The 12,500-nt window shown below is 44.6% G+C and overlaps 1 protein-coding gene across 1 annotated transcript in view; it reads right to left on the reverse strand.

The window, feature by feature from the left end:
* Positions 1-1,423: 1,423 nt before the first annotated feature.
* LOC310794687 (dnaJ homolog subfamily C member 5-like) overlaps positions 1,424-12,500 on the reverse strand; it is a 45,148-nt gene continuing 34,071 nt past the window's right edge. The window contains exons 2-5 of the mRNA XM_083656688.1: positions 4,748-5,011; positions 3,935-4,148; positions 3,330-3,501; positions 1,424-1,564 (exon numbers count right to left, since the gene is read on the reverse strand). Coding sequence (XP_083512814.1) covers positions 1,467-1,564; positions 3,330-3,501; positions 3,935-4,148; positions 4,748-4,854 — 591 coding nt within the window. The 5' untranslated portion in view covers positions 4,855-5,011 and the 3' untranslated portion in view covers positions 1,424-1,466. The remainder of the gene's footprint in view (positions 1,565-3,329; positions 3,502-3,934; positions 4,149-4,747; positions 5,012-12,500) is intronic.

Consider the following 12,500-nt stretch of genomic DNA (forward strand, 5'->3'; position numbering starts at 1 on the left):
CGCTCCTGGTGTCCATCAGGTTTGCAGTCCCGCAGGGCTCCACTCTCACTTCAAGTACATTTCATTTCATGATATGAAATGATTCTTAACTTAATTCTTTCAGATGACGAGCGCCTGACGTACTTCACACTGCGTTCAGATGACGAGCGCGCCCGACGTTTTGGGAAAAACCTCAAACTCCAAGCCAGGTCAGAAGCCAGCAGTGAAGTCAGCCAATCAGGGCACAGCACCGATGTTTTTTTGCCGACTCTACAATTGGACGTGTGTGCGTGTGCTATATACTTCCTGATTAGAGTCCAGTGTATTCAAAACAGCCAAAAGCCTGTTGTAATGTGCTTGGTAAATGTGCCTAGACTGCCTACACGTTAGAGATGCGCGGATGAGCTTTTATGCCATCCTAATCCACGTGTATACATGAACCGTCCGCCCGCCATAAATCCGCGTAAATTATTTCATACTATTTATAGATCCGCGGCCGCCATGCACCCGACATTTCACAACGCTTTAAAAGGAGCGAACTCACGGTTTCTGCTGCCGTTGTGCGATCGCTGCAGTCCAAGACTCTAAATAAACTTCCATGCTGTATTTATGTCCAGTGCACCACTTGCCCTCATGTAGCTTACTCGGCTAACACTATAGCTTTAAGTTTAGTTTACTGGATTGCCTCATTGTATGGGAAAATACGAACGCGTCTTCTCTTCAAACACGTCTTCAGCGGAGACTCCTCTTTGAGGGTGACATCATTGACCATATATGGACCAAAAGTGGAGGCGTAGCGACCTAGCCGTGGGTCCTTTGGGGGATCCTACAATTAATAGGCGACTAAGAATGTGCCTGACGAAAAATGTAGCTTAAAATACGTTCGTAGACTAGAGAACGTAATTAATATTATTTTTCCTCATTACCGATACATCATTTCAACCGCCCGCAAGCCGCAACCCATCCGCTATTAATCAGAATGTTTATTTTTATGATCCAGTCATCGCGGTTATAACTGTGGCGCGCATCACTAACACACATGTTTCCATGTGCACGGAGGAGCAGCACAAAAGACATTCATGTGGCTCTTGAATGAAATGTTGGCGTTACAAATAAATACAGAGTCCAGTTTGACCTCTGACCTCTCTCAGGTGGTCAAAACTATAAAGTCTAGTCCAGTGTTTTTACACTTCTATTTCTTTTCCTCTCCTCTTTTTCCTCTCTTTCCTCCTCCATCTAGCTATTATGCCCCTTTCCTCCACCATTTGAGTTTTAGAAGGGTGACAGTTTGGTATCTGTGCGTGCGTGCGTGGGGTGCGCAGTATCTCCAATTTCTGGTGTGGATGGGGGAAACCAAGACAGAATGTGTGTGTGCATATAGTGTGTGTGTTACTGAGCCAGGTGTGTAGCTGTGTGTGTGTGTGTGTGTGTGTGTGTGTGTGTGTGTGTGTGTGTGTGTGTGTGTGTGTGTGTGTGTGTGTGTGTGTTTAGTAAGCCTCGGTCCTGTAGCTGTGGTGGGGGTCGGAGGTCAGCTGGGTGGTTTCTGTTGCCGAGGACGGCTGCATCATGACGGGCTCACCGCCCTCTGAGGAACACACACACACACACGCACACGCACACGCACACGCACGCACGCACACGCACACACACACACACACACACACACACACACAGAATTAGAACACATACAAACCAAAACCCATGCTCCAAATGGAGCAGAGCTGGGTGATGTACCGTAAATTCCGGACTATAAGCCGCGGCTTTTCCCCCGTTTTTTGGCCTTTTTTGGCCCCTGCGGCTTATATAACGGTGCGGGCTTATCTATGGATTTTTCCAGCAAAAAAATAAATAAAAAACGGAATTCTCTCTTCTTTAGGCACTCTATCTAACTATAAATCCACTTCTGTTTTAATTTCCTCTCTTGCCCTCTTTTCACCACACCGCGGACACTGTGTGCACTGTAAAAAAAAACACAGGTGGTGTTGTGTTATGTTGTTTTGTTGAAATGTTAATAAATGGGAGCTTCCTCAAACAGCCATCTCTTTCCCGACAATCCCCTCTGTGCACGAACCCTTACATATGGTAATTAAACATTAAAACACAATAAAAAAAAATAAAAAAAAAACATTAAAACACCCGCGGCTTATAGTCCGGTGCGGCTTATATATGTAAAAAACAGTCAATTTTGCTGCTGCGGCTTATAGTCCGGTGCGGCTTATAGTGCGGAATTTACGGTATTTTGTATTTTGCTTACTTAGACATTCTACTTATTTTTGCTTCTATCGCATTTACTACTGTTATTCTATGCCATGTTGTGTTCTTCTGCTTATTTTGCTTAATATTGCATTTACTACTGTTTATTTTATGCTATGTGTGTTCTGTGAGCGAGCTACTGTAACTTGTCCCAATTTCCCCCCGGGGATCATTAAAGTCTTCTGATTCTGATTCTGATTCTGATGTGGTTGAAATCAATATCACGTCAGCCAAATCATCGCTTTCCGATAAAAACATGCATCTGCAAAAAGTCCGATTTTCAGGAATGAAGAACAGAATTGTTATTTTCTCACTGGCCCTTTCTCAATAAGGGTTCTTGTGTGTTCTTGTGTCCCTGTGAAACGTCATCAGTCGCAGCCCAAGTACTGTTCCAATGCAAAGTTCACATTTCGCCCAAGAACGCTTACAATTCCCGGACGTGTTCTCGACACGCCCACTTTACAGAGGATGCTCTGGGTGGTGACTTGTGTCAACTTGTCAAGGCACGTATCCCAGCATTCATTTCTGCATAAGCGGAGGCAGAACGCAGCAGAGAAGACGCCATAAGCTCCGGGAAGTTTTTTTTTTTTTACAATTTAAAGTTTTATTTCATCACTAAATTAATTTCTGATGACTTTTGATGCCTACAAGCAGGGTCGTAGGTTTCAATAAGTGCCACTTTATGAACATTTATGGCGAAAAATGGCAAAAAAGCTCCAGAGCACAATTGGCTGCATCTAAATCAGCTGAGCTTTTTATTTGTGTAGTACTGCAGGCGGCCTCTGAGCTGGTATTACGCAATACCCTCGAGAACGCATCGTCTCAAACTGCCAACAGCGTCATGTGCGCTTGTGACCTAGCAAGTTCATTCTTCCAAGAACGACTAGCAAGAACGTTCTCCCCAAGAACACAAGAACAACAATGCATTCTTGGTATTGAGAAAGGGCCACTGACTCTGTGTAAAATCCCCGCCATTTTTGAAAACACACACTGTGGCTTCGACAGGTTTAACAGAACCATGAAACTCACTCCACCCTCAAGGGAGCGTGAACACGTTAAATTCAAGTAAGGAAGGGAGAAGGTTGGTGGTTCAGCACCTCTCTCCTCGGAGGTCATCTGGGCCTCCAGGTCCTCGGGGGAGACGTAGAAGTCGGGCTCGTGCTCCATGGGCGGTCGGGGTTTACACTTCCCACAGCAGCAGTTACAGCAGCAGCACAGGCAGCAGCAGAAGTAACAGCCTGTGGCCGCGCAGCAGAACAGAAACAGCGCCTGGGGGGGGGGAGGAGGACAGAAGACAGATGAAACCACCAGGAGGCAGAGCAGAGCCAGACGCGCGATAGAAATCAACACTCGGTTTTAAAATGTGTCTCGGGGCGATCGGATCACAAGTGGACAGCGCTAAATACAACAAGTGTAAATGAGCACCAGGACGCATTGTGATCCGATCACTCAAACCACTTGCCCAAATGGTCTGGGATGCATTTGACCATGGTTTGTCGTGTACACACACTAATGCGTCCTGATGTCTCTGTGTTTGTGTCACTTCCACGCGTCTTGGCAGAAATAGCCTGCAATTAATAATAATAATAATAAAAAAAAAAAAACACTATGGACATTTTCAGCAGCGGTGCCACTACCGAGTGCTATACGAGGGATCAGCCCGAGCAGCATTTCGGTAAACAAACCGCTCTCTCTCTCTCACCTTGGCCCACCAGCTGGACAGGACAAAGTAGGTGTTGACGTTCTCCTCTCCGAACTGCTCGGCGACGTACAGGCCCAGCGAGCCGTACTTGTCGTAGATGTTCCTCTTGGTACCGTCCACCAGGATGGAGTGGGCGTTGTTGATCTCCTTGAACTTGTCGGACGCCTCGGGGTTGTCCGGGTTCTTGTCCGGGTGGAACTTCAGTGCCAGTTTCCTGAGAGAGAGAGAGAGAGAGAGAGAGAGAGAGAGAGAGAGAGAGACAGAGAGACAGAGGGGTGTTAAGAAACGTAAGACCATGTGATGGTGTTTTGGTTAAAACCACAGTCTTCTCCGGTGTGACGGTGTCTCCACTATACCGTCTTCCTCCCTTCCTTCCTCCGGTCTCATTAAAAACTAGAATACATAACTATCACAACTATTTGGAGGTGTAGGAGCTTTAAAACAAACAATTTATATTGTCAAAACGGATTTAAAACTCAAGTTCAGTTGTCGTTCATTCAAGAACTCAATCGGCCAATTAGAGAGAAAAATGCCTTCAGTCCAATTAAGAGAGTAAGTACCAGAAACATAGAAACACTGCAACTTGTGTCATTACAATGCCATTACATGTGATTTGTCACAGAGCTTTAGCGCCCTCTAGCGGTTGTTAGATGCAACAGAGGCTTGCGGTATTCCCCCCCATATTTCTGATATTCTTGTAGCAGTAGCCTGAGGTGTGTGTGTGTGTGTGTGTGTGTGTGTGTGTGTGTGTGTGTGTGTGTGTGTGTGTGTGTGTGTGTGTGTGTGTGTGTGTGTGTGTGTGTGTGCGTGTACCTGTAACATTTCTTGATGTCCTCTGGCGTGGCATTCTTGTCGACTCCCAGCACCACATACAGGGATTCTCCTGATGTGGAGAGAGACCTCTGTCTCTGCTGCTCCATGGCTTCTCTCTCTGTCTCTCTCTCTCTCTCTCTCTCTTCTCTCTCTCTCACACACTCTCTCTCTCACACACTTTCTCTCTCTCTCACTCACTCACACACTCTCTCTCTCTCTCTCTCACTCACACACTCTCTCTCTCTCGCTCGCTCAGCCTCTCACCTGTCAGAGAGGGAGAAGAAAGAAAACAAGACAAATACACAAGATGAGTAAATTGAGTCAATTTGATTTCACATCAAATTAAATTAATTATTTTGTTTGGTTTTCTCTACACATCTCTCCTTTATTTTTTTATTTTTTTACATCATCTTGTTGAATCAGCCACTTTGTGTTTCCTACATCCCCTCTTACTATAATGCTATATTTTTCGGTACCAAACTAAACTGGTGTAAAAAGAGAGGATTCGACCAGTTTAGTCATCAGTGATGCATACTGGGGGGGTGGAGTGCAGTTGTACTAGCCTACATTTTCAAATCACTGAAATTAATTGAAGCTGCAACGATTAATCGATTACTATTTTGATAATCGATTCATCGTTTTGAGTACAATTTTAAGAGCAAGGGTCTAAATGATCTGATTCCAGCTTCTTAAATGTGAATATTTTCTGGTTTCTTTACTCCTGTAGGACAGTAAACTGATATTATCTTTGAGTTGTGGAGAAAACAAGAGATTTGAGGGCGTCCTCTTGGGCTTTGGGAAACACTGCCACCATTTTCTGACATTTTATAGACCAAACAACTAAATCAATTAATCGAGAAAATAATCAACAGGTTATTGTTGTTTATTGTTTATTATGGATCCCCATTAGTCTGACTATTCAGACTATTCTTCCTGGCGTCCCTGATTAATCGATTATGAAAATAATTAGGGCTGGGCAATATAATCGGTACGGCAATATATCGGGATATTTTATTTCCCGATACTGTATCGATACTTGGACGCCAAGTATCGCAATATTTTTTTATTTTTTTGCAGGCCATGCCATGCCAGGCCTCTGCATCTGGTGATTCCCACCCCTAATCGATACTGTATCGATATTTCCCATATCGATGCGTTCAGTAACACTCAACACTCAGTAGTTTTGACTAAATGTGTCCACTAACTTAAAGTGATGTACATATTATTACACTACCTGGGTGGTACACAGTGTGTTGTATCTTTAGCTCTATTATTTAATTTTGAGTCAATTCTGTAGAATATCGCAATATATCGCAATATGTATCGCATCGCAATATATCGTGATACAATCGTATCGTGACCCAAGTATCGTGATACGTATCGTATCGTGAGATCCTTGCCAATACCCAGCCCTAAAAATAATCATTAGTTGCAGCCCTAATTGAAATCAGAATCAGATCAATTCCTTTGCCGTTTCTCTCGTACTCTTGAAGGGTTTTGTTCCTGGCTCCTCCCATCGCTGCCTTAGGTGGTAACATGAGCAGAGCTGACAGGGAGGGGAGGGGCTGACAGGGAGGGGAGGGGCTGAAGACTCTCCAAGAGCACAAAACACCATTTGTTAGGAAATGTGTGAACACAACACAGGGGATCTGATGGTATCATGGCACCATAGGCGATTCTAGGCTTTCCAAACAGGGGTTGCACCACCAAGAAGGTAATAGGACTCCGACCGGGGGGTATGTAGGGGGGGCTGTGCTCCCCCCAGACAAATAAATTTGGGTAAATTTGAAAGTAAAATGCATTAATCTGGTGCACTCTGAGAGCAAAATGAAGAGGCTAGTAGATATGATATACCTTGTCGCAGAACATCAATTTTGGTTTATTTGGTAAAAGCGGAACTGTATTCCTTCTGGTTTTCTTCATTGTCATGATTTTGTGGAAAGTATTCACTAAAGAGTCTATAGTGAATGCTGCTATTAACTTGTGTTTACTTTTGCTACTAAACCAACATCAGGACATCCAAGCAAGTTCTGACAGAGAGCAATGCCATTGGACCCATTGGACAAAGACATTTGCATATCTCCCAGCATGCATTGTTCCTTCCAAACTTTTGACCACAAAGTAAAGTAACCACATTAAATAAGTGGTGAGTGGAAATAATCATTAGCCTATTCTTAGTTAAACATGCAGTTTTGGAACATTCAATAAAGACAAATAAAAAAATAGACTATGACTCCACACCCTAAGTGATACACACATGTTATGAGAGTGGTATATATACCCCTCACACTAATATCCGTTTTAGTGTAGAATGGTTAGTTCCTTGCTCTGCTCTCCCCTAGAGTGCAACGGACAGACAACCATGTCCAACCCTGTAGAGAGGGCAGCTGGCTGTGTTTGTTAGTTTGTTTGTTGTTGTTTTGTGAGGGCTACAGAGCGCCCTAGCCGAACTGGCGCCACAGGCAGGAGGCTGTTTCGCCTGTAGGGTGAGCCGGCCCTCATCAACTATCGTTTATATGTCAACATGACATAAAAAATCATCTGGCCACTAGGGGTCGCACGTGCAGCCAGTGCACCAACGTACAATCGCCTATGCATGGCACTGTCTCTTTAATGTCTCTAGCATGAGAGAGTCAGTGTGGAAACCTGCTTCAGATATTAGAGGACAGACTAGCAGACCTCTTAGAAGCATTTAGCAACAACAAATAACAGTAAAGAACACCAACTCAGCACAGTTAAAAAAAATGTCAAATCTTTTTTTTTTCTAAACATTTTCCCCCCGATTTTTTATCCCATTTTTAACCCCATTAGTGCTAATTTAATGTATTTATCCTGGTTGCTGCTCCACCCTCTGCCGATCTGGGGAGAGCCGAACACTGGCTCCATGCTTCCTCCGAGACATGGGCAGTTAGCCAGCCGCTTCTTTTCACCTGACAGGGGAAGCTTCACCGGTAGGACATAGCACGTGGGAGGTTCACGCTATTCCAACCAGTTCCCCTCCCTTCGAACAGGCGCCCTTAACGACCAGAGGAGGAACCACATCAGCAACCAGGATATTGCATGTTTTGGTGAAGGGGGTTCCTATATGAAGGAAACCCCCGGGAGGCATGGGGAGAACATGCAAACTCCACACAGAAAGGCACTTTTGACGACCCCACCCGGGCGGTGGGCACTCGAGGACATGCGGACGGGCACGCATTCCTTCAGCGTTCACAGCGTCCCAGGTGGGAATCGAACCCAGGACCATCGAGCTGTGAGGCGACAGCGCTTACCACTGCACCACCGTACCCCCCTAAAAGAATGTCAAATCTAAGGTGAATTTGGCCAAAATGACCATGCTGATTATTTTTGCTAGCTAGCTATAGGCTAATAGAAGTATAATGTGGGCCATTTTTAATGATGCATATAACAACATCTTTACTATTTCCATGGATACTGGACATGCTAATAATATCTGCTGAGCTGCCTCAGAGCTTAATAGGCAAAATCAACTTTAGATGAGTTGCCATGTCGACCAGTTGGCAACCCACCCCCCCCCCCCCACACCCCCCCCCCCCCCCCCCCACGGGTCCGCAAACCCAAATTGGGTCTGGAACCCCATCGTTTGGGAAACACTGCTTTAGAGAGTCCATGACAAAGAAGGAGGGATGAAGGGGAGGTGGGGGAGAGGAAGACTTGCCAGAGATGAAAGGGTGAGATGAGAGGAGGAAGAGATAAACCACTTCAACCTCTGGAAGCTAACTACAGTAAGGTGCTAACTCATTGTATCAGACTGAGGTTGATCCGTGCCCTGAAAGAACATTGTGTCGCGATAAATAAATTATGTCATAAATGTAAATAAACAAATAAATAAATAAACAGTCAAGAAGCTTCTCTTGAGCTATTGTTTTGTTTTGCTTTGATTGGCTCACGATCAGAGATTTGCCACCAGAGGCAACATTTGAGAATAGGCAAAGACACACAACTGAATAGTCAATCAAGTACTGTCTTCTCCAAACACCAGGCAGGCAGTGTATATTAGTTCTAGTCAATAGTGTGAAGTTCATACTATTACCTATAATAGAGTTGTAGCCATCCTAATCTATATTAATCTTTTTAGACTTATAGTGATTTTTTTTTAGACAGTAGATATATTTATTTAGGCACATCAGGGTTAGGGTAGATACTTACATAGCGTACGCACTAAATACATACATGAATGTATGTCAGCACAAAGTCCCTATGTCAATTTTTTATATTTTTATATGAAACAATAATGAGGCATAAAATAAAATAAAAGAAACAATGTAAAAAAAACTAAAGAAACAAGAAAAAAGAAACAAAAGGGTAATGGTAATTTAGCATTGTCAGTTATAGTGATTTTTATAGTTATTCACGAGTTTCATGTGGGCGCTTCCATGACACCCTCCCTCGCTGTTTCCAGCTGCTGGTTGCCTGTTTCCGCCCAGGACCGTTCATAGCGAAAGAGACTGAAAATAATCATAATAATTGTTGTGACTTTGTACCTACCTGTGTCTTGTAATGGAGCCCCCCAGCACAATAATGTCACACCTGCATAATTGTACAACGGAGTGACAATATCTTGAATCTTGAAAGAGAGAGACCGCTAAAGCTCTGTTCAATTCCGGTTTGGACATTTAGCCTTCAAAATAAAAGCGCCCGCTATGCAACCACATACAATTTTTTAGCAATTTCGGCTAAAATAAGCCCGTACAGTACAAGTGAATTGACATTCACCTCGTTTTTGTCAAATATCGCCGCTATGCAACCACACAACGTTACTATTTTTAGCCATTTCGGATCAAATAAGCCAAACGTTCCCACTCTTTGACAGCGGCGCGCACATCCTTGCTATCCTTTTTTTAAACAGGAAGTCGACAACCGGCAACCGCTGAGAATCATGGGAAACGTAAGTCCAGGAAAAAGGTGAATAGTTCTAAGTGTGAAGGGGCCTTTATTGAGATGTATCAAGCAACAACAATTTTGCCTGGTATTTGGGGCTCCACGGGCGTTCATTTTGAACCCTGACGTGTTAAGAGGAATACATCCAGCAGGGGGCAGAAGTCACTTTAGGGACAGGCACATTTGTAACTTGTTAGCCTCGCTTGTTAGACTATCTCCGTCTCGCGCTGCACCAGCCCAGGAGAGAGTCTGGCTGCTCTTACCCTCACTCTGGTCAAGGCTCTGTTATCTTTACAACCATCCACCCAAAGTACCAAGCAGGCCTGCTTTATTGCACAATCCAAAAAACTTCGTCAAAACGAGCCATTTCGACCCAAGCCCCCAGGAATAGCGCTGGGCTGTGAAGCCATTTGAACATGGTGGCGAAGCTCTGTATTGCAAGTCACGTGACGCCATGCAGCCCAGAAAGGAAAATTCCCATCCACTTGCATGGGGACCCCGGCAGCTGTTAAACCCAGGGGGATTTTTTCCGGGTGTCACTCAAAGTATAAAACGACTCTTTTAACACGTTCACTGCCAATGACGTATTAATCCGTCAAAAAAAATCCAACGGTTCACTGCCACTGACGTATTAATACGTAAAAAAAAAATCGATTTTTTTTTTTGACGGTGGGACGTTGATCTAACCCTTTTACATCTCTTATACAAGTATTGGACGTGTACAACGTGTACAACCCATTCCACCGACCCACTAAGTGGCGACAGTGCTCTCCTGACTAGAGGAAGGCAAGCAAAAAGCAGTGTGACGAAGCCATTCTCATGAAAATGGATTGGCGAAAACGCTTTCGTTTTCGCGCTGATTGCTGGCGGTGCGGGATTGTACATTTGCATAATAGATTACGGGTGGAACACACTTTGAAACACGCAGCATAAATATGACCAGAATCGCAAAAGCTTCATCAAAGCTCTCAACCAAAACTCCAAGAAGCGAGCGAGTCCATCCAGACTTCCTCAAAGAGCGGCCGCGCAGACAGGCACAGGACAGCAGCAGCAAAGCAGTGAGACTGGTGACAAGCTTGTGACACGGCCGCTGCAGCCAAGAAGAACGCCCACGGAGGGAGGAGTTGGAAGCAGAGGGGAGTTTCCTGCTGTTATGGAGGAAATTACTGTTCAAAACTATTGTTTAGATGTCTGACGTCTTACTGATGCCAAAAATGAATGGTTAAAGTGACTGTTCTATCGAATTTCACAAAAAGCCGTTTATCTCTGAATAATTTTTCTGACGCTGAAACCATGCTGTATTCAACTGCTAATGCTTACATAACTACTAACTCTACAAACTAACTCTTTTAGACAGAGAAAGCACACATTCTATTAGTTCTTTTGAGATATTGTGTGTTCACAAAATCTTAGCAGAAAAGAATCCTCGGGTCTTGAAAGATGAGCCAGAATCCTCAAAAAAACCCTCTGGCAGAACCTACCTACAGTAAAAAAAAACGGCTGGCAGTGAATGTGTTAATGATCAAAAAAAATTTGATGGGGCATTTTTTCTTCAGAAGCCACTAAGAGCCGTATACGGGTGTATTTTCTTCATCTACATCTACATCTACATCCATGGGTGGGAGGGGTGGGAGATGTCATGGAATACGTCATGGCACACATGCGCACTTCGCCTTAGGCCGCATGGTCAGGAAGTAAAACCAGGAAGAAATAAACCCCCCATGATGGCTTCATGCGCCAGTGAGCAGCCTCTGTCCGAATGCATGGGTGGGCGTGGCACGTCCCCTATCCAGTTCTTTTAATACATCCCTGTTTCCAGCCTGTAGCATGTAGCTTGCTAGCTAGCTAGTGTTGTTGTTTCACAGCAGCCTGTAGCATGTAGCTTGCTAGCTAGCTAGTGTTGTTGTTTCACAGCAGCATGTAGCATGTAGCTTGCTAGCTAGCTAGTGTTGTTGTTTCACAGCAGCATGTAGCATGTAGCTTGCTAGCTAGCTAGTGTTGTTGTTTCACAGCAGCATGTAGCATGTAGCTTGCTAGCTAGCTAGTGTTGTTGTTTCACAGCAGTGGAGGCGTTTGAGAGCGACACGCAGGGAGCAGAAAGGGATTTCCCTTCACTCCGACTGAAATGGTCTCAGCCAATGGCAGAGCAGAGCTTATATCCACAGCCTGCCTCCGTTGAGTCAGACTAGTAACTCATGTTTTGTGGCTGTGATCCTTCGTTGCTATTTGCTGTTGATCTAAGATGCTGCAGCTTCTATTTGGCATACGTTTACAATACATGCTAAAATACGACTGCCAGGGAAGAGTGAGAGAGGTTACTGTAGGTCGGCTCAGCAAGCAGAGCAGAGACACACACACACACACACACCAGTGTCCACCTGAATGGACACTGGCTTAGGTAGGCATGGTAAGCTCACACACACACACACACACACACACACACACACACACACACACACACACACACACACACACACACACACACACACACACTTATATAGCACAGTCACCCTGGTCTGTCAGGGTCACAGGGTGACAGCCAGGGTCAGGAGGAGGAGTCACTGGAGCAGACTGTTCAGACTTCAACACCAACAGGAGCTAAGCTATGACTAAAGTCTAAACACCTCTTCTGCTGCTCAGTAATGTGATGACATTATGGTGGTTTGTGACAGCCTACCTAGTACAAGTGTGCTTTAAACACTCAATCAAATACAAACAGGGCAGTTAAAAGATACTAACGCCTGCTGCTGCCCTGGGATTCACTTAGCTTGACCAGAATGAAAAGCTTTTCTTCTCTGCATTCTATTCTGTTAACCCATTGGTACCTGATGCAGCATTTGCGTGTACCGTA

The sequence above is a fragment of the Poromitra crassiceps genome (assembly GCF_964638095.1).
Source record: "Poromitra crassiceps genome assembly, chromosome: 20".
Classification (NCBI taxonomy): domain Eukaryota; kingdom Metazoa; phylum Chordata; class Actinopteri; order Beryciformes; family Melamphaidae; genus Poromitra; species Poromitra crassiceps.